The following is a 23784-nucleotide window of genomic DNA, read 5'->3' on the forward strand; positions in this document are numbered from 1 at the left end:
TAAAGTACAAAACTAATGGGGAAGATGACAGCATGCTCTGGTATATTTCATGGCTGCCAGTTGCAGAGGAACACCTATGTAAAACTCATTGCTAGGAAGTCATGTTGAAAAATACTGTGGATTCAAGGTTTGGTAAAAAAAAAAAATCCTGTGAAGCACAAGAGGCAAAGAAGATGATATGATAGATAAAGATGAAGGAACAGAAGAGACCTCTGGGCAGCGAGTGTTGCAGTCTCCACTGAAGTCTCCGTGGTGCTTTGAAGTACATGACAAAGGGTACTGGTGAAATTAATGTGAGCTGATTTAATGTAAGATCTTCAGCTTGATTACAAAACTCAAGAGTAGAGTTCTTACATGTGCATATAAAGGTCATCAGTGTAGGTTGTAACACTGTTCACAAACGTTATCTTGGTTCATATTATCTTGTAGAAAAAGTCTGATAAAAGCAGTCTGTGAGGTGTCAGAAGAGTTTGATTATTGATGTCTGTATTATTATTATTATTATTATTATGTTGTTTTTCATCAGCAAGTCGAAGGTTGGTTTACTTTCTTTATGGACAGATCATTTCACTCGTTTGAAGTACTTTTTTCCCCAGATCTCGTCTTTTATTTAGAGAGAAATATTTATTTAGGAGAAATATGAATATAAATGTGAAACACTTATATGCTAGGACTACGTTATGCACAACGATGAGCCAATTCAAGAAACAATACAAGCTGTTGATGTGTTCATTGGATGGTCATATCACCTCCTACTTTGGTGCATGACAAAAATAAAATAAAAAAATAATAAATTAAAAAAAATAACTTAAACTATATTAAGAAAGCAGGAAGTGAACAAATGTAGCAGTTACTGATTGTAAAAGTACCAGATGGAGGGGTAGGATTTAATAAGCTTTGCTTCTTCCTACTCCTTTTGGACATGTGGAACTGTGAACTGATTATGTGATGCACTCAATTGGAATCTGATGCATGTTCAAATGAAATTAAACCATTACCATCATTTGGTCAGTCTTTTTTTGCAGTGTACCGCCCCTCCCCCTTTAATTGTAGGAAGTTGTCAGAGCCCTGTGGTGATCACATCATTCATTCATGCATTCCCATCCATCTCAACAATGAGTGGCGTGCAAGACAGCATTATCTTGCAATAATGCATTGATGTCATCCGCCTAAAACATTGATATCATTGCATAGTTTTCTATTTTCTTCTGTAGGGTTTTAACCTCCTTGAGAGCAGCATGCAAGGCATCATTAACTTCTAATAGTCTTGTAGAATGTTGACATGATTGCATAATGCAGAATGCTTGTATCGGAGATTATACAAGCAGGTTGATTTTGCAAATATCGGATCGATATGCGATATCTTTATCAGACTAGGACACCGCTATCCAAATCCTAAATCAATCATATAAATGTAGAGGGACTTTACACCAATTGACAGTGAATTAATTAGGAAATATGATATTATATGATAGGAAAAAGAAGTTTCGCTTTGTGTGTACATCAGGCTGTCAGTATGTAGTAGGAGGCTATACTTACCATTTATCCTAAAGAGCCATTTAGAACTAATGGGGCTGACGCCTACGCAGCATTTGCTCCAAAAGCTCTTGAATAATGTCAGGAAATGCCCGCTATTTTGAAAATATTGCAGCTTACAGTTCTGCAGCCAGACCTCAGAACTGGTTGAGATGCACAGAAGCATATTTCACCCACTCCTTCTATACACTTAATGACCCATCCAAGATCACCTCTGCCACAACCAGAAACCTTGACATGACAAGTGGGGAGAAGACTCCCGTCAAAGACTGACTGCTGATGGTTAGGAATTGGCAATTAAGGATAATGTCAAAGTGTCAATCTATACTGATTCGCACTGAACCACCAAGCAATCTAAAACACTTACTGAAGGAGAGAGTGCTGAGAGAGGTAGCGTGAACAACCAGTTAAACTGTATTACTTAGGACCACAGTGTGACCATCAGTGAATGGCAAGCTGTAATGTCATTCATTCCTAATAACTACATTTCCACTGTAATAGTTCCATCACAGACAGTCAGCAACTCTCCTAAACAACTGAGCAACGGTGAAACAGAAAGTGAAAAACAAACTGCACAGTCTGGTCTCTAAGATCTTGGCTGGGTGTAAACTGTGGAAAAAGAGGGGTGTGATTTGCCTTGCCTGTCAATAAACATGCATTTAAGACCAGATCCAATTCCCGGGAGAAGAAAATAGATTCATTTTCATCTACTTTCAATCATCAGTACTGAACAAATTAATTGGATTGCCATGGCAACTGATGGGAAAAGTGGTTTCTCTAACGCAACTGCTCCGTTGTTGTTGCAGGTCAAACCACAGGTCAGAATGTGCTTCTTTAAACCTCCATTCCTGAAACACTGCTGCAGACTGCTGCAAAAAGTGCTTCCCCCCTTTCTGATTTTTTTTTTTTGCAGGTTTGTCACACTGAAATGTTTCAGATCATCCGTAGTGCCTGGAGGTAGGCTGTGGGTGGAATACATTAAAACAGACCGTTTTCACGAGAACCACGAAATCCAAAGAAATACAGCTAAATAGGTGCAGATTCTGGAAGAATGAGAAATCTTTCTGTGCTGATTATTGTTTGTAGCTGCTCTATAGAACTCCAACTCAACACAAAGGGCCAAAAACAAGCATAATAGGTCCCCTTTAAGAGAAAAAAGGATTACTTTTCCCGTTATTCCAGATGAGACTGTTCCCAAAGATGGGATGTGGCAGCAAGATCAACCACTACCATCTTCCAGTATTCATCATTTATGTATGTATATATATTTGGCTGATTCTTCTAATAGTGCAGTTAAAGGCACAAATTTGAGACACAATTGTATAAATGTTAGGATTTTTCATAATCTTTGACTTAAAACTAAGGTGTAATTCATTATTTATATATTAAAAAAATCAGTAAATAAATTTAAAAAAAAATTATGTAAATGCCGCAATTGAGATTGTAGTAAACATTGTCCTTCTGCCATGAAATTTACCATAAAATATATAGTTTTGCGTGTTTTTCTTCATAAACTGAAACACAACACACTTTATTTTAATATGCAAATTGGATTTATATGATTACCGTATTTTCTGGACTATAAGTCGTTCCGGAGTATAAGTCGCACAAGGCCAAAAATGCATAATTAGTTAAAAAAAAACATACATAAGTCGCACTGGAGTAGAAGTCGCATTTTTTGTGGGTAATTTATTCTATGACCAAAACCGACATTACGTCCTCTTGGAAGGCAAGTTCTAACAATAATAAAAGAATAGAGAACAGGATGAATAGGTGTAAGATATGCTAACACAATGGTTATTCAGATACACAAAAAAATAAAAATGAACAGAAAAGGTGTCCAGTGTTTATGTAACATAAACAGTTTTTTCATTCGCTCTGGAGTATAAGTCACAGGAACAGCCAACCTATAAAAAAAGTTTGACTTCTAGTCCGGAATATACGATAGTTTAACACCCACCGTCAAAACTTCTAGAGCGAATTGATGACACTAACCAAGGTTCCACTGTACTACCACTATCAAATGCAATCACCTTAATCAACTGGGAATAATGATTTAATTCATTTAAATAGACCTTAGTCTCTCAAAACACCTAACAAGAGGCAGAAGTGACCATCCTGACTGCAGTTTTGGTGGTCTCATAGCTACAATGGAGCTGACAGCCCCATCTGTGTGGTGTGGAGGAAGGTCACAGTTAATAGACCACAACCATCGCAAACAACAAGTGAGCATCTGGAGGCATCAAAACGGAATGCTCCCATGCTTCTGCTTAAGAGTGCTGTGAGAACAGTATCCTCATAGGTCATCCTGTAAAACTTTCAAGAAAGCTACGTTTCACTTTAGAGCAGCGGTCTCAAACTCGCGGCCCACGCAAGTTTGATATGGATGCTGTATGGTATCATGGTAATGGTAATGGTTTTATTTCATTTGAACATGCATCAGATTCCAATTGAGTGCATCACATAATCAGTTCACAGTTCCACATGTCCAAAAGGAGTAGGAAGAAGCAAAGCTTATTAAATCCTACCCCTCCATCTGGTACTTTTACAATCAGTAACTGTTAATTTGTTCACTTCCTGCTTTCCTAATATAATTAAGTTTTTTTTTGTCACATACCGAAGTACAAGGTGATATGACCATTCAATGACATAATGGGTACCATAGTAACTCATAGTATCATGTACTCAGAAATGACAGCATAAAGCCGTGTGCACACCGGACACAATTGATGCGATTTTGTCCCGCCCATACGCGAGCGAGCCTGTCTCCTTTGCTTTTTCTCATCATCATCCATGACTGAGATCACCACACTCCAGCATTGTATCAGCAGTGAAGCTCCAGGCTAATGACGCTGGGTACAAATAAATGCAGGAAATGATTTGGAATAAAAGTAAATACAAAAGTCACAAAATAAAGCAGCTCATCAAACGTGGTTAAAGTTACGACGCTGCTCTTGGACAGAACTGAGTACCATGCCAACTGGCTAATTGGCTAATATTATGAAGTTTCATTAATGTTCATGTTAAAGGTAAAATAACAGTTAATGCTGTTCATTTGAATCTGAAAAAAAATAATTTCTCTACCTACCAACTATATGTGGTTTCTTAGGTTTTTCTTATTTGCTGTTTTATTATTATTTTAATCATTTATTTTCTTTATTCTTGATTTGTTTGTTTATTTTTTTATTTCATTTATTGCAGGGGTGAGTGCACAAAGTATAATCTCACAGTTACTGAGAGCTTGGCTAATTATGATAAGTATTTTTCAGTGGCAGAAACCCAACGTGAAGTTGTTGTTTTTTTGCAGTTCATTGTATTTCCATGTATTCAGTTAAAACTGTATTCAGTTTTTCGTATTTGCTGTTTTATTATTATTTTATGTATTTATTTTCTTTATTCTCGATTTTTTTGTTTATTTTTTTCATCTTATTTTGTGTAGAAAAATAAAAATGAAGATATTTGAGAACAGTGGAATGTTTTATCAGAGCTTTTCTTGTGGAAAACCGCAACCAAAGCACTGGAAAAAGTGGAGGGTATAGCAGAAGCAAAAGCCTTGAAGACATTTTATTTATTTTTATGTTTTGTTTTTGTTTTTTTTTTTTTAAACCTGATGCAGCCTATCCTCACCCAGACCCCAGCTCCAGGGGCCCCCAGATAAATTCAGTTTGAGACCCCTGATTTAGACGTTCCACTGTAATGTTTGAATGGTCAGGTGCTGAAAGTATACATTCATCATATTCTTCAGAGCTTGTTTTCTTCCAGCCGTGCCTGATCAGAGATCAGAGCTTTAGATTTATGTTTTGAGTCTTGAGTTGTGTCTCCATGTCAGTCATCCGTGTCTGATAATTACTTTCACCTGGTCCTGTCAGATTGCCCTGTGCCACCTGTGTCACCCAATCAGTTTAAAGTCTGCTGATGTTCTCTCCTGCTGTGTCTCATTTCTATAATGAGTTGACTTGTTTACAAGCGCCTCAGCATCTGTTAAGCCCCAACTGATTCTTTGCTATTTCTATGTTCTTTGTCATTCCATTTTCATATGTGTGTTTTTGTTGCTGCCTGCTGAGTTATTCAGTTTTCAGTTTTGAGCTGCTTGAGTGCATTTGGGTCCGGCGGCCTCCTGGGACCGGCATTGAGCTGATGATATTTGCAAAAAGACCATGACTATTGATGTCTTTCTTTTGAAAGTATGGGTTCACTTTCATGTCGTGTTTGTCAACACAACGCTCTACGACCCCATGACGTATTGCATTTATTTTGATTTGAATGACGGACCGGCTTGCTTTGGGGGACAACCGTATGCACCGTGACCAAATTGAGCCGATGTGAATGTCATGTTGTTGCTATTGGATAGATTTTTCTGTGTCAAGCTACGGAAAAGGAGAATCGGGGGGGGTACAACTAAAACCTTTTTTATGATTAGTTGCTGCCTGTTGGTGCTACAGGCATGTTTACTGAAGAGCAAGAATATCCGATGTAATGCATAGCGACATTTCATTTTGGGAGGGCGGAAACTTGACAGTCTAAGTAGCATGCTTAGAAGCTTGCATTTCAAACTTCTCTGTGATTATACACACAAATGCCAATTAAAGTGTGGGTAAAACATCCACTAAACACATTCAAATATGGAAAATTAATCTTGAATTTGTCGACGAAATACTCACCCTTCTAAGTATAAACATGAATGAGTTAATTCCAGCCATATTAGATACATGCTTTACTGTATGCTTGGACAAAGCACACTACTGGCTTTCATACTGTATGTGCTGACTGCTGAGTCACTTTGACTCAGTGTGTGCAGCCCATTTATTGCAGGGGTGAGCGCACAAACTATAATCTCACAGTTACTGAGAGCCTGGCTAATTATGATAAGTATTTTTCCTCCTAATCTGCAGTGGCAGAAACCCTACGTGAAGTTGTGAGAAGTATATATATTTATTTTTTTTAAATTGCAGTTCATTGCATTTGCTTTCCATGTATTCAGTTAATCTAATTGCCCCAGATTCGACCAGTTTCATATCAATACATTTATCAACACACGCAAAAGAGTTATTGCAAAGAGTTTTTTTTCCAAACGCTGAATTGCAAGATACACAAAAAAGGACAAAAACATGTAGACCAGAGATAAGTCATACTGAATGGAGTTCGGTAGGATGCATAAAATTAGAACATACAGTGCATGTTTAATCATTGTCCTGAAATATTTATCGCCGTTAAGTTGGCATGCAACCCCCCCAGAATAGCTGGGTGCCAAATGTACACAGTTTCGATATAAATATTCTACATTCAAGTTATTTATTTATTTATTTATTATTACACAGGAGCCAGGCAACGACATTCCGTTGGAAATTTCACTGCTGTGTTATTGTGCAATGACAATAAAGGAAATCTATCTATCGTTCATTCATTTTCTGCCGCTTATCCTCACGAGGGTGGCGGGGGTGCTGGAGCCTATCCCAGCTGTTTCAGGCGAGAGAGTACACCCTGGACTGGTCGCCAGCCAATCACAGAGCACATATCACGCTCACATTCATACCTATGGACAATTTGGAGTCGCCAATTAACCTAGCATGTTTTTGGAATGTGGGAGGAAACCGGAGTACCCGGAGAAAACCCACGCATGCACAGGGAGAACATGCAAACTCCACACAGAGATGGCCGAGGGTGGGATTGAACTCTGGTCTCCTAGCTGTGAGGTCTGCGTGCTAACCACTCGACCGCCTAAAAGTCTTGAATGTAAAAAATACACATAATGCACACCGAAACGTTGACAAGTAATGTAGAGTATTTTGTATGTGTAGTGCAGACAATGTAAATGGATGCTGACTCATATCTGCTAAGAAATGACCAAACCACATTGTATTCCATCAACAATGCCATGCTTTGTTTGTGTGGTAATATATAATATGTATACTGATCAGTACTTCTTTTTCCTCGCCCATTCACTTTACCGTGATAAACAATATTTATCATATACATTTTGGGTAAGGTGCTGATGGTTCCATTGAGAGCAACTAGCAACCAAAGAAAACCGATTCGGTGCCTTACCTGATGTATCCACATTTGGCTTTGGTGGCTTGACAGTCTCCCCAAAGCTGTTAGTGGACTTGGTGGTGCTTAGCCTCTTGGGCTCTGGCGTCGTCACCATAGTGAACGTTCTTTGGGAGAACCTCGTAGTGCTAGTGGTTGTGGCCACTGTGGTAGTTGAGGAGCGAGTAGGAAATGTAACTTTGGAGTCTGGTTTACCATCCTCATCTATACTATCTGTGCCTGTGGGTCCCCAGTCAATGAATCCGGCCACCGTAGTTGTCCGGCCCTCCTGAGACTTGTCAAAGCTCTCCCATTTGAGCTGCCTCCTGGCTCTGAGAAGCAACGTCACTCTGTCTCCTGTGTTCTTACCGGATAGACCTGCCGGGGCTTCGGCTATCAGCGACTCGCCTGTCTCCACTTCAGAGTTAGCCAACCGGCACTCTTTACACAACGCCTGTCGTTTGTGTAGAGGCTTCCGATGCTTTTGAACTTTGACTTTTGGCCCTACCCCTAATCTACCATCTTGGGGTGGAAGAATAGGGTTCAGAAGCCTGCGGGCCACAGGGATCGCTGTTCTCCAGTGAATCTTGTTGGGCGTGTCCCAGACGGGCTGCAAGCGAGGTCGCGAGCGAGGCACCGGTTTAGGCATGAGTTTGATCCCCAGACCTTGACTGAGAGGGCTGCATACACAGAAGTCCAAGGTCATGTGGGTCATCGCCAGCAGGATCCACACCCGGTGCCCCACACAGCTGCCTGGCCTCAAAGCAGATGGAGTGCTGATAAAGGAGACATTAAAAGAGAAAAGTCATTTTAGATTCAGACAGACCGTGCACTGCATAATCAAGCTATACAAATTACATAAGTAATGGTCTATTATGAAGGTCCACGTCTGTATTTATCCTCCATTTAAACTCTTGAAAAAGTTTTACCCCTCAACTTCTAACTAATTAAGTGGTAATAATAATAAGTTGCGCTGAATGAAAGTGTAAAATTACAAAGTAAATGTACAACATCAAAGATTGTGGATTTTCACCCTTTTACGTACAGCCGTATTCTTGATTTTACAGCTTTATATCAACCCAGGGATGATTATAGCAACACCCAAGGTCAGGCACAGTTTAGCTACTCATCATGTTTTTCCATCATCGACTGCAGACAGAAAGACATCAGTTTCCCACAGGCTAATTTGAATATACAGTGTTGATTTAGTAAAGTAGCACAATATGCTCATAGCAGATAAAGGGTGTATCGTGATTTCCCTGATGCATGCATATCACAAAAAACGCCATCCAAATGGATGCTGGTACCACATTTTGTCCCCATATGTCCATTTTTCGATGTATGCTGAAAATGAAAGAACGTGAATATCAGACAACCTTCAGCAATTCCTTGCTGAAAAGCTAGCTTTCATCTGGACTGTCCTAGAATTACTTGAAAAGCTTGTACATAAGATTCATTTGGACTGCGAAGGTACTGAAATAATAGACGTGCATCAACACTTTGCTTTTTGAACATTGCGTCACGGTTCTTCAAAAATTCATTGCCAAATGGTTTCTGGTTGATTACGGCCTATCATTAGTCAAAATAGTTAAGTCATTTTACGTATTCTTTACCGAAATTAAGCATTTTTAAGATCTAAAAATGAGTAAATGAAGTAATATAAAAAAAATAACATATATGGGATGACAAGACGTTCATGAACTGTTGTCTATACTGGCCACTAGATGTCACTAGAAACATCCATCAGTCCTGATCGCTGTCGACAACAATTATTGAATTATCTCGCAAAATAACGATAATAATCATCATCATCATTCACTAAATGTACTGCAAAAAACAGCAGTAAGGTTAATACAACAAATAGAGAACATACAAATCCCTTATTTCTAAAAACACAAATAATAAAATGTGCTGATTTAATACATTTTCAAACTAAGCATACTAAGCAACTAACAATAACCTAGAATTATAATAAACAAAAATACATTTCTACAAGAGAGGAGACTCTTAAACTTAGGGGAAAAACTAAACTCGAAACACTTGCAAGAACAATGTCAAACACCCACAGCATTTCAGTGTGTGGAATCAAATTATTACTATTGTATATGATTTATATTTATTATTATTGTGTTAAAATCTTAATAAGTAGCTCACCATATTGTTACATAACCATATCACCTTTATATGTATAAAAAACATATGGTATACAGGAAGTGAATAGTAGATGTACTGCAACAGATGTGGAATGCTAATAGCGGTCGATACCAATCTGTGGCCAATCGATTGGAGGACCCCTAATATATATATATATATATATATAACTTATTGGGTAATATGAGTGTAACGGTGACTGTAGGGGTGTTATTATATGTCTAGAGGACTCTAATAATATAAGAAAAAGTGCTGAATATCGTAAACAAATATTCTATTCACTAACTATGAAAATAATTTATTTTTAAATAAGGAATCTGCAGAAATTAATTAATCGCAGTCGTGTCTGGAACTAATTAATCTAGGTAAACGAGGAACACTTGTGTGGGTCAAGTACGTAGGACTTACATTTCTGAAAACCATCCTTTGCATCTGGTGTTTCATATCTGCCTTATCTTATGAACTGTAAGCCTTCTGCTTAGTTGTCTTGTATACTTGTATACTATTGGTCAGCAAATATGGTGCAAGACATTACATTGTCAAAAGTTTTATAAGCTTTATAACAGTTGGAGTAGTCTCATAGTGCTAATGATGCAACTGACAGTAAATGAGTTCATCATTTAGTAAACTTCCAAGTCTTAAATGACATTGAGCAGCTAATGTTATTTGCCACTAAATACAGAGGGAAGGCAGAAAACCACAAATTGGTGGGCTGATAATTCATTTAGGATGGCGTCTTAATTGAGTCATAAACTGTGACTGATGTGGTCACGACACAATAGCGACAAGGTCGACATATTATTGACAGTTATAATTAGCGTTTCAAGAGTTCCAGCCCTGACCTCTGCTGAGATCCTAGTGATCATCCCATGAGAGCAGATTTTTATGGCCTTGTTTGGTAATCACATTGCTTGCCTTTTTGTACCCAAATGCTTTTGACTGGGGCAACAGCAAAGAGTGGACCTCAATTGAAAAATAATCAAGTCAAATATACTTTTTTCTGATCTTCCGTAATAACCTAGTGCAATGTTTCGAAAAGAAAGCTGTGTTCATTGTTGACCACAGTTAAGAATAAATTCATTTTTTCTGTTATTGACTGGAAAGGATATTCAAGACAACACATGAAGTTGACAATCCTGATGACACGTTGACGACAAAGTGCAAGCAAGTTACGGCAGCCTGTGTTGTCTGTGGAATTTTTAGGGATGAGCAAGTACACCATTATCTGCGTCGATTCACCCATCTACATTATCTGTATTCGTATCTGTACTGGAAATGGGCATGTCTACGACTCATCTACAACTTTCATTTTTTTCTTAGTTACTTTATTCATTCATTTTGTACCGCTTATCCTCACGAGGATCGCGGGGGTGCTGGAGCCTATCCCAGCCGGGTACACCCTGGACCGGTGGCCAGCCAATCACAGGGCACATATAGACAAACAACCATTCACACTCACATTCATACCTATGGACAATTTGGTGTCGCCAATTAACCTAGCATGTTTTTGGAATGTGGGAGGAAACCGGAGTACCCGGAGAAAACCCACGCATGCACGGGGAGAACATGCAAACTCAACACAGAGATGGCTGAGGGTGGAATTGAACTCGGGTCTCCGAGCTGTGAGGCCTGAGCGCTAACCTCTTGTCCGCCGTGCAGTCCTGGTTACTTAATGCTTCTTTGTTTTGTTTTTCCGGTTTTATATGTTTTTGTGCAATGACAATAAAGGGAGTCTATCTATCTATCTATCTATCTATTTCTAAAATGTGCCGTTCACAGTACCATAAAAATGAGGTCCACAAATGGCCCGCAGGCCACATTTTGGACACTCCTTGTTTACATAGTGTTTCCATGCTGCGTTCCCGCGTTCACAGTCCCATAAGAAATGAGGTCCACAAATGGCCCGCAGGCCACATTTTGGACACTCCTTATTTACATAGTTTTTCCATGCTGCGTTCCCGCTACAAGCAAAGGCAAGCTTCGGTTGAGGTGTTCTCCAGCAAGTTTCTCCTGAGTATTCCAGTTTGCATGACGGAAGAAACATTTAATCACTTTCTCTTTTAACTTCTTTTTAGCGAATGAGTGGACACCACTTACGTCACAAAGCCTTTTCCTGTAGAGGTTTTCCTCCATCCCGTACAGTGTATCCTTCCGATAAGAGACCGATGTAGCCTCTACACAGCCTGCATGCAGAGAAAGTACCTCCTTCACTAAAAGTGCTACATCGCGTACGCACTGAGATGTACTCACTGAGTACAGATACCCACGTTTTTGCAAGTAGACAGCACATACTTGGAAGTACCACAGCTCCTCAAAAGAACAACCTCGCAAATTTGGCACGGTCACGAAGCTCAGAGAGGAATATAGAGCAGTGTGCAATGACATCAAGGTACTACAGGATGATACCCAGGTGCTAAAGGATACTAAGGATGCCCTGCGTGCCGCTCTTAGGGAAGCGAAAGAAGCAAATGAGATGGATTGCAATGCAGGAATAAACTATATGACCCAAGTCTCATTTGAATAGATGGATCACACACAAGCATGCAAAAGGTTATGTATTGCTTATTAGATTATAGATTATTTATTGATCACTTTATTGTTGAGCATGATATTTTCAAGAAATATTAACAGGGATTGAATGAGTTAAAAACAATGTTTAACTCCAAACTAAAAATAAGTGACACGACATTATATAAGATGTGACACTGCTAAAGCTTTTTATTCGGATTATGCCACTCGGCCCAAATGCCAAGTAGCAGTAGGCAGGAGGGAGTGTTCACCAAGCTTGACTCTTCCCACTCCTTTGTGCCTGGTTTAAGCCGTACTATATTCAGTAAATCTACTTCCAACTTATTCCGTCGGTGTACTCTTAGGATTGACAGACATGCCATAGAAAATGATGTTCAAGTGCTCAAACATGAATCTTATTTTCAGCTTTTCTGTTGTTTTTTTTTTAACTGTACATGTATCTGCTGTCTAAAGTATGAATAATGACAGGTCACCTACCACCCCATAAACAATTATCTCTGCAGCTGATTAGACAAGGCACCTAATTATTGTCTTTGTACTGTATCCTTGTTTCACTTATTTTGACAGCATCACACTGTGATCGCTTGTGTGCACTTATGTAAGTATTAATTACCACTTCTCTGGAGTTTGAAAATGTGATGCCTCACAAGGTGGTCCTCCCACCTGAGGGAAGTAGAAAAAGACATGGCTTTTTTTTAATCCCATTGCCTTTGCGTCCCCGGGCTGCCATCAATAGAAATGTTATCAGCATGGTCCTGACAGCCTTGCCACTGAGTACACATCATTTTGGAACCCACACAGCCATTGAAAAGTGTCCTGTTGAAGGTGACTCTGGAAAAAGGTGAGTGTGCCAGCAGATTCTTTTTGCTAGACGGCAAAAGCGCTTGGCTTTTTTGTTTTACATCTCGATAGCACTTTCCTTCGTCAGGCAGTGTCAAGCGGTACGTTTGTTAATGGGGGCTAATTTGTAACTTTTGATTTGTTATCATTCAGGCCCTTTAAAATACAATCATTTGTTCAAAGGGGTTGGAACGGATTCATTGGAGTTACATTAAAATTGCTTTCATTTTCGCATGTTTTGGTTATAGTCCGACCCTGTGGAATGCATTAACAGGGCAAACCGAGGTTCCGCTGTTTCAAGATGGCCAGTCCCTCTCATGAAATGCTGAAACAGCATTTGATAGCGTGAACCGGAAATTTCTCCTCGCAACCCTACAGAAATCTGGCTTTGGAGACTCATTTAGAGTATTGATCAAAATATTATATCACATCCCAAGGGCCTCTGTGCAGATTCATTGGGGTTACATTATTTCCTATGGGAACAAATTGCTTTCATTTTCACATGTTTTGGTTATAGTCCAACCCTGTGGAATGCATTAACAGGGCAAACCGAGGTTCCGCTTTTTCAAGATGGCCAGTCCCTCTCATGAAATGCTGAAACAGCATTTGATAGCGTGAACTGGAAATTTATCCTCGCAACCCTACAGAAATTTGGTTTTGGAGACTCATTTAGAATATTGATCAAAATATGATATCACATCCCAAGGGCCTCTGTGCGGACCAATAATCTCTGCAGAATATAGTTCACAAAGAAGAACAAGGCAAAGTCTGCCCTTCACTGTTTGGTATCGTCATTAAACCACTTGCAGCCGCCATTCGACAACATTTTCTGGCTACTCTATTACCTGGTCTAAATCCACAGTATTGCCCATTAATTTTGGTTACCAGCACACCCCCTTTAAACCACTGCAGTCAAGGAACATAAAGTACTTGGGTATTAACATTTACTCAAACCCGATCTGCTTGAATTATACTCCACCATTGAAATCAATTGAGGATGATGTTGCGCGTTGGAGAACCTTGACATTTCTATCCCCTCCTGCTCTGAAAACCATCAAACAAAGTCAAATAATAATGTGGTCGCTCCAAATGCGCATAACAAAAACATCAAATAACGGCAAATAAAATTTCATGGCACAGGGAAGTTGTAGCCAACACCTTTCCTGACACAGAGCAAATCTGTTTAGCATGTAAGGGCATTTAGATCAACAATACTATCTGCCCCAATGGCTGTATGGGACAAAAAATAAATACATTAAAAAATGTAATAATAATCTGTATCGGAGTAATAACTTGTGGTCATTTTGGGTTTTAGTTCTTAGTGATGAAAAAATACAACACACACTTTGTTGTGTAAATCCTTAGCAAAAAATGTGAACGGAATTGGGTTATTTCTAGCCTAAGCATTAAATTTTTACATTTATTTTATACCAGGAAATCTTGACACAGTCTCGTCTCTTTTCAAATGCCTCAGGGGAATAAACATCTCCTTTTAAAGTCGTACACTCGGAGACATATTACCAAGCATCTCCGCTAGTTGTGTCGCTCGACCGAACAAATTCAAAGGTTCATAGAAAAAGCATACTGGAACAAAAAAAAACAAGACGCGGGTGGTTGTTCCATTCATTCCACTCCCCCTAATTCTGCCATCCTCTAGGACAACCAGTTCACCCTGGGAAGAAGACTCTTAAAATAGATGTCGGGGGGTGGGGGGATGATAAAGCCCATGCATTTACATTATCCAAAGAAAGCAACATAGGGAAGAGGGAGGCTGCAATCTCTCTGTGATAACACCCATGTCATAGAATAAAAGCACTTCATCAATCCATCAAATAGGTAATTGTTATTTTTTGAAGTATAATTTACAAAGTAAAGAGAGGATGTCTTGAACTCCTATTTCCATGGCAGTGTAACAGCAGAGTAGTGCAATACCACACATGAGCCATCAATTGAAATGCATATCTGGAATTCTTCGAGGGACTATTCAATCTAAAATTACAACTAAATCATACTAAGTCATTCCCGATCTGTATGTGTCTGTCGCCACCCCTTTCTATTTCAACACAAAAAAGGCAGCTCAATTTCCATAAACGCTCCAAACCTTGTGATAGCGCTATTGTTCGGTCCATCAACAGTGCAGGTATGCTGACAACATGACATTTATTGCTGAAGCCTTGAAAATAATATCCCTGTGACTGAAGTAAGTGCATGTCTGGACTGTTCAGGAAATGCATTTATCTTCTGCTCTACAGATCATTGTCTGGTCAGCTGAAACAATGAATGAACAGTGTAGAAATAAGATCATATACTGTCAAACAATGATAACAGACCTAAGCTTTTAATACTGGAGAGGAGTCCATGCTGTAAAGGGAACAAATGGGAGTCAAATCGTAAGTGCATGAAGCCTTTGTAGGAGTTGAAACGCTGCTTAATCTTCCCAAAGATCAATGCGACCGCTACAAAATATGAACAACAAACACTAAATTATTGGCAGTTTATTTCATGAGCTGCAATATTCATTCATTCATTTTCTACCACTTATCCTCACGAGGGTCGCGAGAGGTGCTGGAGCCTATCCCAGCTGTCTTCGGGCGAGAGGCAGGGTACACCCTGGACTGGTGGCCAGCCAATCACAGGGCACATATAGACAAACAACCATTCACACTCACATTCATACCTATGGACAATTTGGAGTCACCAATTAACCTAGCATGTTTTTGGAATGTGGGAGGAAACCGGAGTACCCGGAGAAAACCAGGGAGAACATGCAAACTCCACACACAGATGGCTGAGGGTGGGATTGAACTCGGGTCTCCTAGCTGTGAGGTCTCCGCGCTAACCGCTTGCCCACCATGTAGCCTTACTTTATTTCAGCATTCATTCATTCATTCATTCATTTTCTACTGCTTATCCTCACGAGGGTCGTGGGGGGTGCTGGAGCCTATCCCAGCTGTCTTCGGGCGAGAACCGGGTACACCCTGGACTGGTGGCCAGCCAATCACAGGGCACATATAGACAAACAACCATTCACACTCACATTCATACCTATGGACAATTTGGAGTCGTCAATTAACCTAGCATGTTTTTGGAATGTGGAAACCGGAGAAAACTCACGCATGCATGCGGAGAACATGCAAACTCCACACAGAGATGGCCGAGGGTGGGATTGAACTCTGGTCTCCTAGCTGTGAGGTCTGTGCGCTAACCACTCATCCGCCGTGCAGCCTAGCTACAATATTACCTCCTTATAAAATGGCAGTGGGGATTTGTTTACCCCCTCAACCCCTAACTGGTAACAAAATGAGGACAAAACAGTGCCTCACTGTCCTTCCCAATTCTATTAATTTTGGAATTTAGCTTGAAGGGAATATGGCTCAGAATAATTACCGGCATCAAGATGTCTACCCTGGCTTACTGTGAGCACTGCTGCTTGTAAAAGCTGCTGGCATCTTTTGTTTCCCAGCATTTTATCACTGATTACAATGCTGTTTAAAATAGGATTAAGGATGTATTTTTCTTGTGGCGCAGTTATTGTTCAGATTTGACTGATATGTATTTCAGTTTCTCCACACTGAATTACCTCTGTGCTCAGGTAACAGTCAAAGTTTACTGTGGTTTATTCCAAACATGCTTATAAATACATTGGAGTATCACATCGACACAGGCACAAATCAACAAAAGAGTAGAAAGAAGCAGATCTTTCCAGCAGTTATTGATAATTTGTTCACTTCCTGTGTTTAATGTAAATGTACATATAGTAAAGCACTATTGAAATAATCTGAATGAGGGGCATCATTATGTTGTGTTGCTCTTCCACAGTACAAAAGTCTCAAGAGAAAGTGAGGGGGTTGTGTATGTTTCAATTAAACCAGCTGCGGAAAAACACAATCACTCAATCCCTTTCTGTTGGCTTTAATAAACCTCATCTCTCAGGTGTTTCATGTACTATACACTCGGGGCAATCAAAAAATGAATCAAAGGATTGAATGAGGGGATGGGAAGGGATTCACAATGGTTCCTGGGCTCCATGTAAGACAGCGCTGATTTTAAAGACAATATACACAGAGCAAAATGCGTCATTGGGGAGGCCATATCTTGCCACGGTACCAAACACGCATCACATAACATTTAGTCTCATGAATTTGGGGAAACCGGCGGATATGACCTGTTGGTGTTCCAAATTTCTGGTGTTCCAATATGCACTCATCCATACAACAGCAATGTTTCCAGACTACACATTTATAATGAGTATTTCTGGTCGGGACACCATGGAAAGATTCCAGCCAGATAATGGACACTTTGTACTCAACAAGCAGGATCCAAACTAGCAACCTGCTGTCAGTATGCTCAAGCTTTTTCAAGCTAGAATGGTGTATTCGCATGCATCACATACTGTAACTCCTGGAATACAAGTTTCCGTTGCATTCAGGGACTCTTATAAATCACAGCAAACACACCTGGACGTGCACATGCAGCCCAAAGTAGGTAATATTTACAAAACCAACTGCTTGTTGCTCAAACAACAATAAGACAATGTTAGAAAATGTTCTACTTATAACAGACATCAATGTTAAATCTTTGCACGGATACTGCTTTGTCGTGATTGCTGTAAACACAGCAATAAATACAGCAATTACTGTCTTTCCACAGTTGCTTAAAGGTGACCTATTATGCTCGTGTTTGGCCCTTTGTATTGCGTTGTGGACTCCTATAGAGCAGCTATACACAATAAGCAGCACAGAAAGCCTTCTAGATCTTCCAGAATCTGTACCTATTTCTTTGTATTTGGCACCCACACTCGGCTGTGATTGGCCCCACTCATCTTGCACCTTCCTAACTCTCACTGAAAACTGAAACTTTGGCATCATTGAACACACAAATACAACATTCATAGGTCAGAAATTCCCCTTTAAGAAAAAACATGAACAGGATCAGAGTTGTAGGAGTTAAACCCTCTATAGTCAATACCCTGAGGAGTTAAATATTTCAGTTGTTCCAGAGATTTATGTATTGTTACGGTGCAGCAAACCTCCAGGGAGCAAATATTCAATGCAATGAAGAAAATAAAACCAATACAAAGAAGCTGCTGTTCTTGCTGTGCTACAGGAGAGTTGTTTCATTGGGTGGGTAATGTGTGGTATTGGACTTTAAGGTGCATCACCCTTTTAATTACATTCTCCAAGCAGCAGTTTATTAAGGGCGGCACAGAGAATGAAACTACGCTGAGGGAACCAATAAGAATGCTCCAATAACCTAAGATTATCAATCAAATTTATTGCTGCCTGTGCTGTAATCAATTCATATCAATTTAACTTTACAAAGTTTTACAGAAGAGTAGCCCACTGAGAACTGCCCTGAGAAGCCTATTTGGTGGTGAGATCCATGATAAATAAATCTGATGTGTTTTCGAGACGGTATCGACCCTGCCAAAGCTTACTACCATCCATGAATCAGGTAGTGGCCCGTGTGCTGGGAGGGTCTAAATGTAATGGTAATGGTAATGGTTTTATTTTATTTGAACATGCATCAGATTCCAATTGAATGCATCACATAATCAGTTCACAGTTCCACATGTCCAAAAGCAGTAGGAAGAAGCAAAGCTTATTAAATCCTACCCCTCCATCTGGTACTTTTACAATCAGTAAGTGTTACATTTGTTCACTTCCTGCTTTCCATAATACAGTTTAAGTTTTTTTTTACTCAATCCATTCCATAGTTTGATTCCACATACTGAAATGCTATGGCTTTTTAACGTAGTCCTAGCATATAAGTGTTTCAAATGTAGTTCTTCCCTGAGATCATATTTCTCCTCTCTTGTAGAGAAGTATTGGATGACATTTTTAGGGAATTGGTTATTTTTAGCCTTATGCATTATTTTAGCTGTTTGAAGATGAACTATATCAGCAAGTTGAAGTATTTGTGATTTTAGAAATGAGAAGTTAGTATGTTCTCTGTAGGCGGCATTATGAATTATCCTTACTGACCTTTTTTGCAGTACATTTAGCGAGTGAAGATTGCTTTTATAGTTATTAACCCATATTTCCACACAATAAGTAAGATATGGTAGAACCAGAGAGCAATAAAGAGTGTGGAGTGATTTCTGATTGACAGCAAATTTTGCTTTGTTCAATATTGAAATATTTCTGGCCACCTTATGTTGTATATTTGTAATATGAGGTTTCCAGCTCATATTTTCATCTATTGTGATCCCCGTAAATTTATTTTCGTTCACCCTTTCAATGTCCATGTATATACCGTAAATGATGAATAAAAGGAATAAATTAACATTTAACGTTACATTTACCTTAACACTGTTGAATTCAAGAAATCACTCTTGGCAAAACAGAAGGTGGCGGTGGTGTCGCTGCAACATCGTCTGTGGGGACAGTCAAGTATCACGTCTTCAATGAAGATAAATGTTAATTTATCCATTTCATTATTTCATTATGTTCTATCCAATTAATCAAAGGAATTTTCAATAGTATACCAGAGTACTAAAATATGTGATAGTTGCAGCACTAATCAGGACATATCAGGACGGTTGTGCTGTGCTTTTTTTTTTACAAAGGATGGATGGATAGATGTTTATTGTTCTGACAGCTTCAGCGATAAAACCTTTTATGAACATGTTTCAGCTGGATTGTTAATGCCCTAATGGAAAAAAACATAATGCTCCAACACCTTGGCCATAATGTGTTCTGGTTTCGATAGAAGTAAACATGTAGCTTTTATGTCACTCCTGCGCCTAAAGACAGCATCATTTCCCTCTCCCTCCCCTGTTTCTCTTTTCGGAGCTGAATAAGATGAACCAGGATACATGTCTTGTCTCTTGATGCTATTTCACAGGGACAACCAGTTCTGGTCCTTCTGGATTTAACAGACTGCTGCACACTTGCTGTTTACGACATCGGAGCACACAGACTTTGTATGCACCTCCAGAGGATTGAATCTCGGAGAAGCCTATTTCACCGCAAATTAGGTTAAGCATGCTCCAGAGAGGCTTTGCTAATAACCCTCAGAGAGGCTATTAGGATGGCACCTAAATTAAAGCCATATCTGATCTTTTACACAGGGATAGCACCTTTTTACAACCTGGACTGAAACAAATACACAAGCACCCAAACTCAATTATATTGCTGGTAATTCTGTCACTTTACTTACTGTATATCATTTCCATTTATATGCAAGAGTTGCCAATATTAATCATCATCCGACACATGAAAGGCAACTGGTGGCTCTGCCAGATAAATAGTCTCCCCTGAGGGTATGTAGGAGGAGATCTCTCTTTGGGGAACCTATACCGTGAAATAGGCATGAAATAATACACCCACTGTTGCTAATAATGGAAGGGATTCATCCCTGCGATTTAACCTGAGATTATGACATTGTTTCTTTGTTATTGTTTTATACCTGACAAAAATTTGCAGGACATTAAAGGTGCCGGCTGCACGGCGGTCGAGTGGTTAGCGTGCAGAACTCACAGCTAGGAGTTCAATAACACCCTCGGCTATCTCTGTGTGGAGTTTGCATGTTCTCCTCGTGCATGCGTGGGTTTTCTTCGGGTACTACGGTTTCCTCCCACATTCCAAAAACATGCTAGGTTATTTGGCGACTCTAAACTGTCCATAGGTATGAATGTGAGTGTGAATGGTTGTTTGTCTATATGTGCCCTGTGATTGGCTGGCCACCAGTCCAGGGTGTACCCCGCCTCTCGCCTGAAGACAGCTGGGATAGGCTCCAGCACCCCCACGATCCTCGTGAGGATAAGCGGTAGAAAATGAATGAATGAATGAATTAAAGATGCCATCGCCATTCCTAAACACACAAGTATCCAGGTATTGTCTTTTGGTATTTTCTTAAATTAAAATATAAACAAGAAGGTGGCGCCAATATACTGTATGTGCAAACAAACAAAAAAATCACCACATGGTGCCCTAGTGGTGAGCATGTTGGCCACACAATCAGGGGATTGTGAAAACCTGGGTTCGACTCTCCACTTGGGCGTCTCTGTGTGGAGTTTGCATGTTCTCCCCATGCAAGCATGGGTTGACACATAGTTGTACAACTGACTCCTGAATATAAATATATATCACAATCTATTATTGCTGGGCAATAAGGACCACAATTCCTGATATATTTAGGTTTAATATCAATATACGATATATATAATCCTCCTTCGCATCTCCGCGGGGCTCTTCGGTTGCTTGGCGTAGCAAAGGGGTGCTCAAAGCCAATAGCTGTTCCCAAGTTTAAACAATGGAGCAAGAGACAAGCTACAAACGTAACAAGATAAACATTCATTGCTGCACACTTGTTTAAAGGGTCGGTATGGCACAAAAAACAACAGAAAAGTACAACTAAATCACTATTAAATACTAAAAACAATGTAAAATATGGAGCTGCATTAACAAGCTTGCACTCGGGTGGCGCCATATTGAAAGCAATAATACATTTACAAGCAAAAATAAAACCTTTCACTAAATAATGAATAAACAATTGGTTTAATTTTTTTAGATAATCAAGCATTTCATTTCTTGAATGCACAAACTATGCAATTTGACTGCACGCAGAACAAACAGTTCTTGAGGGAGTTGAACTGGTGTGAATAAAGCAGGCAAACAAAGATTAAACGTCAATGAAATTGTATATTATAAATGTTTTGGGGAAAGCGGTAATTAATAATCAATTTTGTCATTTTGTCGACTTTGACTTCTGGTGACACTGACCGTGTGTTGCAAAATACTTCTTTTTTGCCTGTCTGAACAAGTCGCTTGTGTATTGTTTGCATGCTTCCCTGAAAATGACCAGTGAAAAATACAATACCTGCCATCACTGTTAGAGAATTAAGGAAGAAATAAGTTGGATCCTTGCAGGCGAGTATGAAAGGCTTCAGGAGTCCATCCCACAATGTTATTCAAGGTAATGCAGACAAACTTAAAGGGGCATCTGACCAATCCAACCAACACTATGGGGACTTTCAACAATACATTTTATTGGTCTCATCCACCTGACGTCTGTATTTCCCTACAGAGTCTGCCTTGAAATGTCCCCATTTGCATGACAAAGGCTATTTGATGCCTACTAGATTTTTTTAGCCATTACAAAGCATGTCATCACCTGCATGCTGTTTGAATACATCCATTAACTAAGTATAAGGTCTGATCTTTTTTTTGCCTCTTTCTTGACAATCACTAAGTGCTGTAGTTGTTTCTGCAGGTAATTAGCCTGTTAATTCTGTGTTCTCACGAAGAAGGCGGTGGGGTAGACCTACCCGGCAGTATAAAGTCAAGCTTGCGCCGTCACATTGGCGACCCCTAGCGTTTATGTCAATAATTGTCATCAACTCATGTTATTGCTTATCATTTTAAGCACAGAAGCTACCGATCAATTCAAGCAGAGCCAGAACAGTTATGTAAAAAGCCACAGTAGACAATATTCAACATAATCACTTAAATAATAGTCCAATCTCATGAATTGTAGTGACGTAGATTCAAAAACAGGTATCAATGTGAACACCAATACACCCCAAGCCATTTGCAAAGACATGTCATTTGTATACTTGTAAAATAGTTTTACCTGCGAGTGACACTCCGTTTTATCCACATTTTTCCAATCAGTCCGCCAGATATCCTCCCATTGAGATGATCTTTTCAACCAATGTCGACGGTGGCTAATAACACTCAAGTGACGGACTTTTCTCCATCTGACAGTGACGCCAACATAATTTAAGCCATATCCACCGGCGTGGCGCACATATAATTCCTCCAAAAAGATGCCCCCAAAACAATGTTTAACTTCTACGTGGGGATAATCTTCCCTGTTAACAGTTTCTGATGGGGTTCGGGGAGCTAATGGGCGGGTAAAGGTGGACAGGTGAACCGGAAGCCCCCAAAAGACGAACCCTTAAACTTCATTTCTTCTCCCACTCTCAAGGAAAGAAAACACAAAAACAAAATTCATAGTTTGCATCCTCGTCTTTGCATCTCCGACATCAGGCGAATCCACAATGTTGAGATAAACTGCAGGAGAAGTCGTCGCTAGTTGGGGGCGTCCTCATTTTGTAACATCTCTGGTAAAGGTGGGGTTATGGGGTAAAAAGGTGATCAAAGGAAGAGGTTGACATTTAAAAAGGGGCGAAGAGAGGTGGTCACGACGGTTGTTTCGGTGGGTTTGGTGCGAGGAGGAGGAGGACGAGAGCCTGTCAGCGCAGATGGAGAAAGAGAGTCAAAAGATAGCTCCGTCTCCGTCTCTCCAGCAGCGCCTCTTCTTCTTCCACTGCCTGCTAAGGCTGTGACGTCACGGCAAAGCCCGCTATGTCATGTGCTGGAGCCTGTCACGTCACACCAATGAACAACCGTGGGGGGCACTCATTGGTGACACCCTACTCACTGGCTAAAATTTAAAAAAGGAGACACAAAAAAGTACACAATAGCTAAAAGTGAGGAATTATGACTGTAAGGAAGTTCTGCTTATACTGTTTTGTACAATTGAAGTTTGTAATAAAATATATAAAAAAACATTTAAAAAAAATGTAATTAAAAAAATGACTGTAAGGAAGAACCAGCTGGTGCCGTGAGAATTTGAGATGATATAAGAATAGCGTCATTATATTACAGAGAATGTCCTCAAGTATGTAGATAGTAACTTTATTCCCCACCTTAATGAATTTGAACTATCAAAACTTGACTAAAGTATTTAATT

General features: G+C 39.7%; 1 protein-coding gene across 2 annotated transcripts in view; it reads right to left on the bottom strand.

Annotated features, from left to right (window-relative positions):
- The window catches only part of ajap1 (adherens junctions associated protein 1), a 36282-nt gene extending 12903 nt beyond the window's left edge, over positions 1–23379 (bottom strand). Inside the window, exons 1-3 of one of the 2 annotated variants that reach the window (XM_078798194.1) lie at positions 22660–23379; positions 19388–19459; positions 7582–8339 (exon numbers count right to left, since the gene is read on the bottom strand). In XM_078798194.1, the coding sequence (XP_078654320.1) occupies positions 7582–8339; positions 19388–19459; positions 22660–22688 (859 nt within the window). In that variant the 5' untranslated portion in view covers positions 22689–23379. The remainder of the gene's footprint in view (positions 1–7581; positions 8340–19387; positions 19460–22659) is intronic. The other variant, XM_058084709.2, reaches the window with a different exon arrangement.
- Positions 23380–23784: the final 405 nt, after the last annotated feature.

Source organism: Doryrhamphus excisus, linkage group LG17 (assembly GCF_037039965.1).
Source record: "Doryrhamphus excisus strain RoL-2023G ecotype Guam linkage group LG17, RoL_Dexc_Guam_v1.1, whole genome shotgun sequence".
NCBI lineage: Eukaryota > Metazoa > Chordata > Actinopteri > Syngnathiformes > Syngnathidae > Doryrhamphus > Doryrhamphus excisus.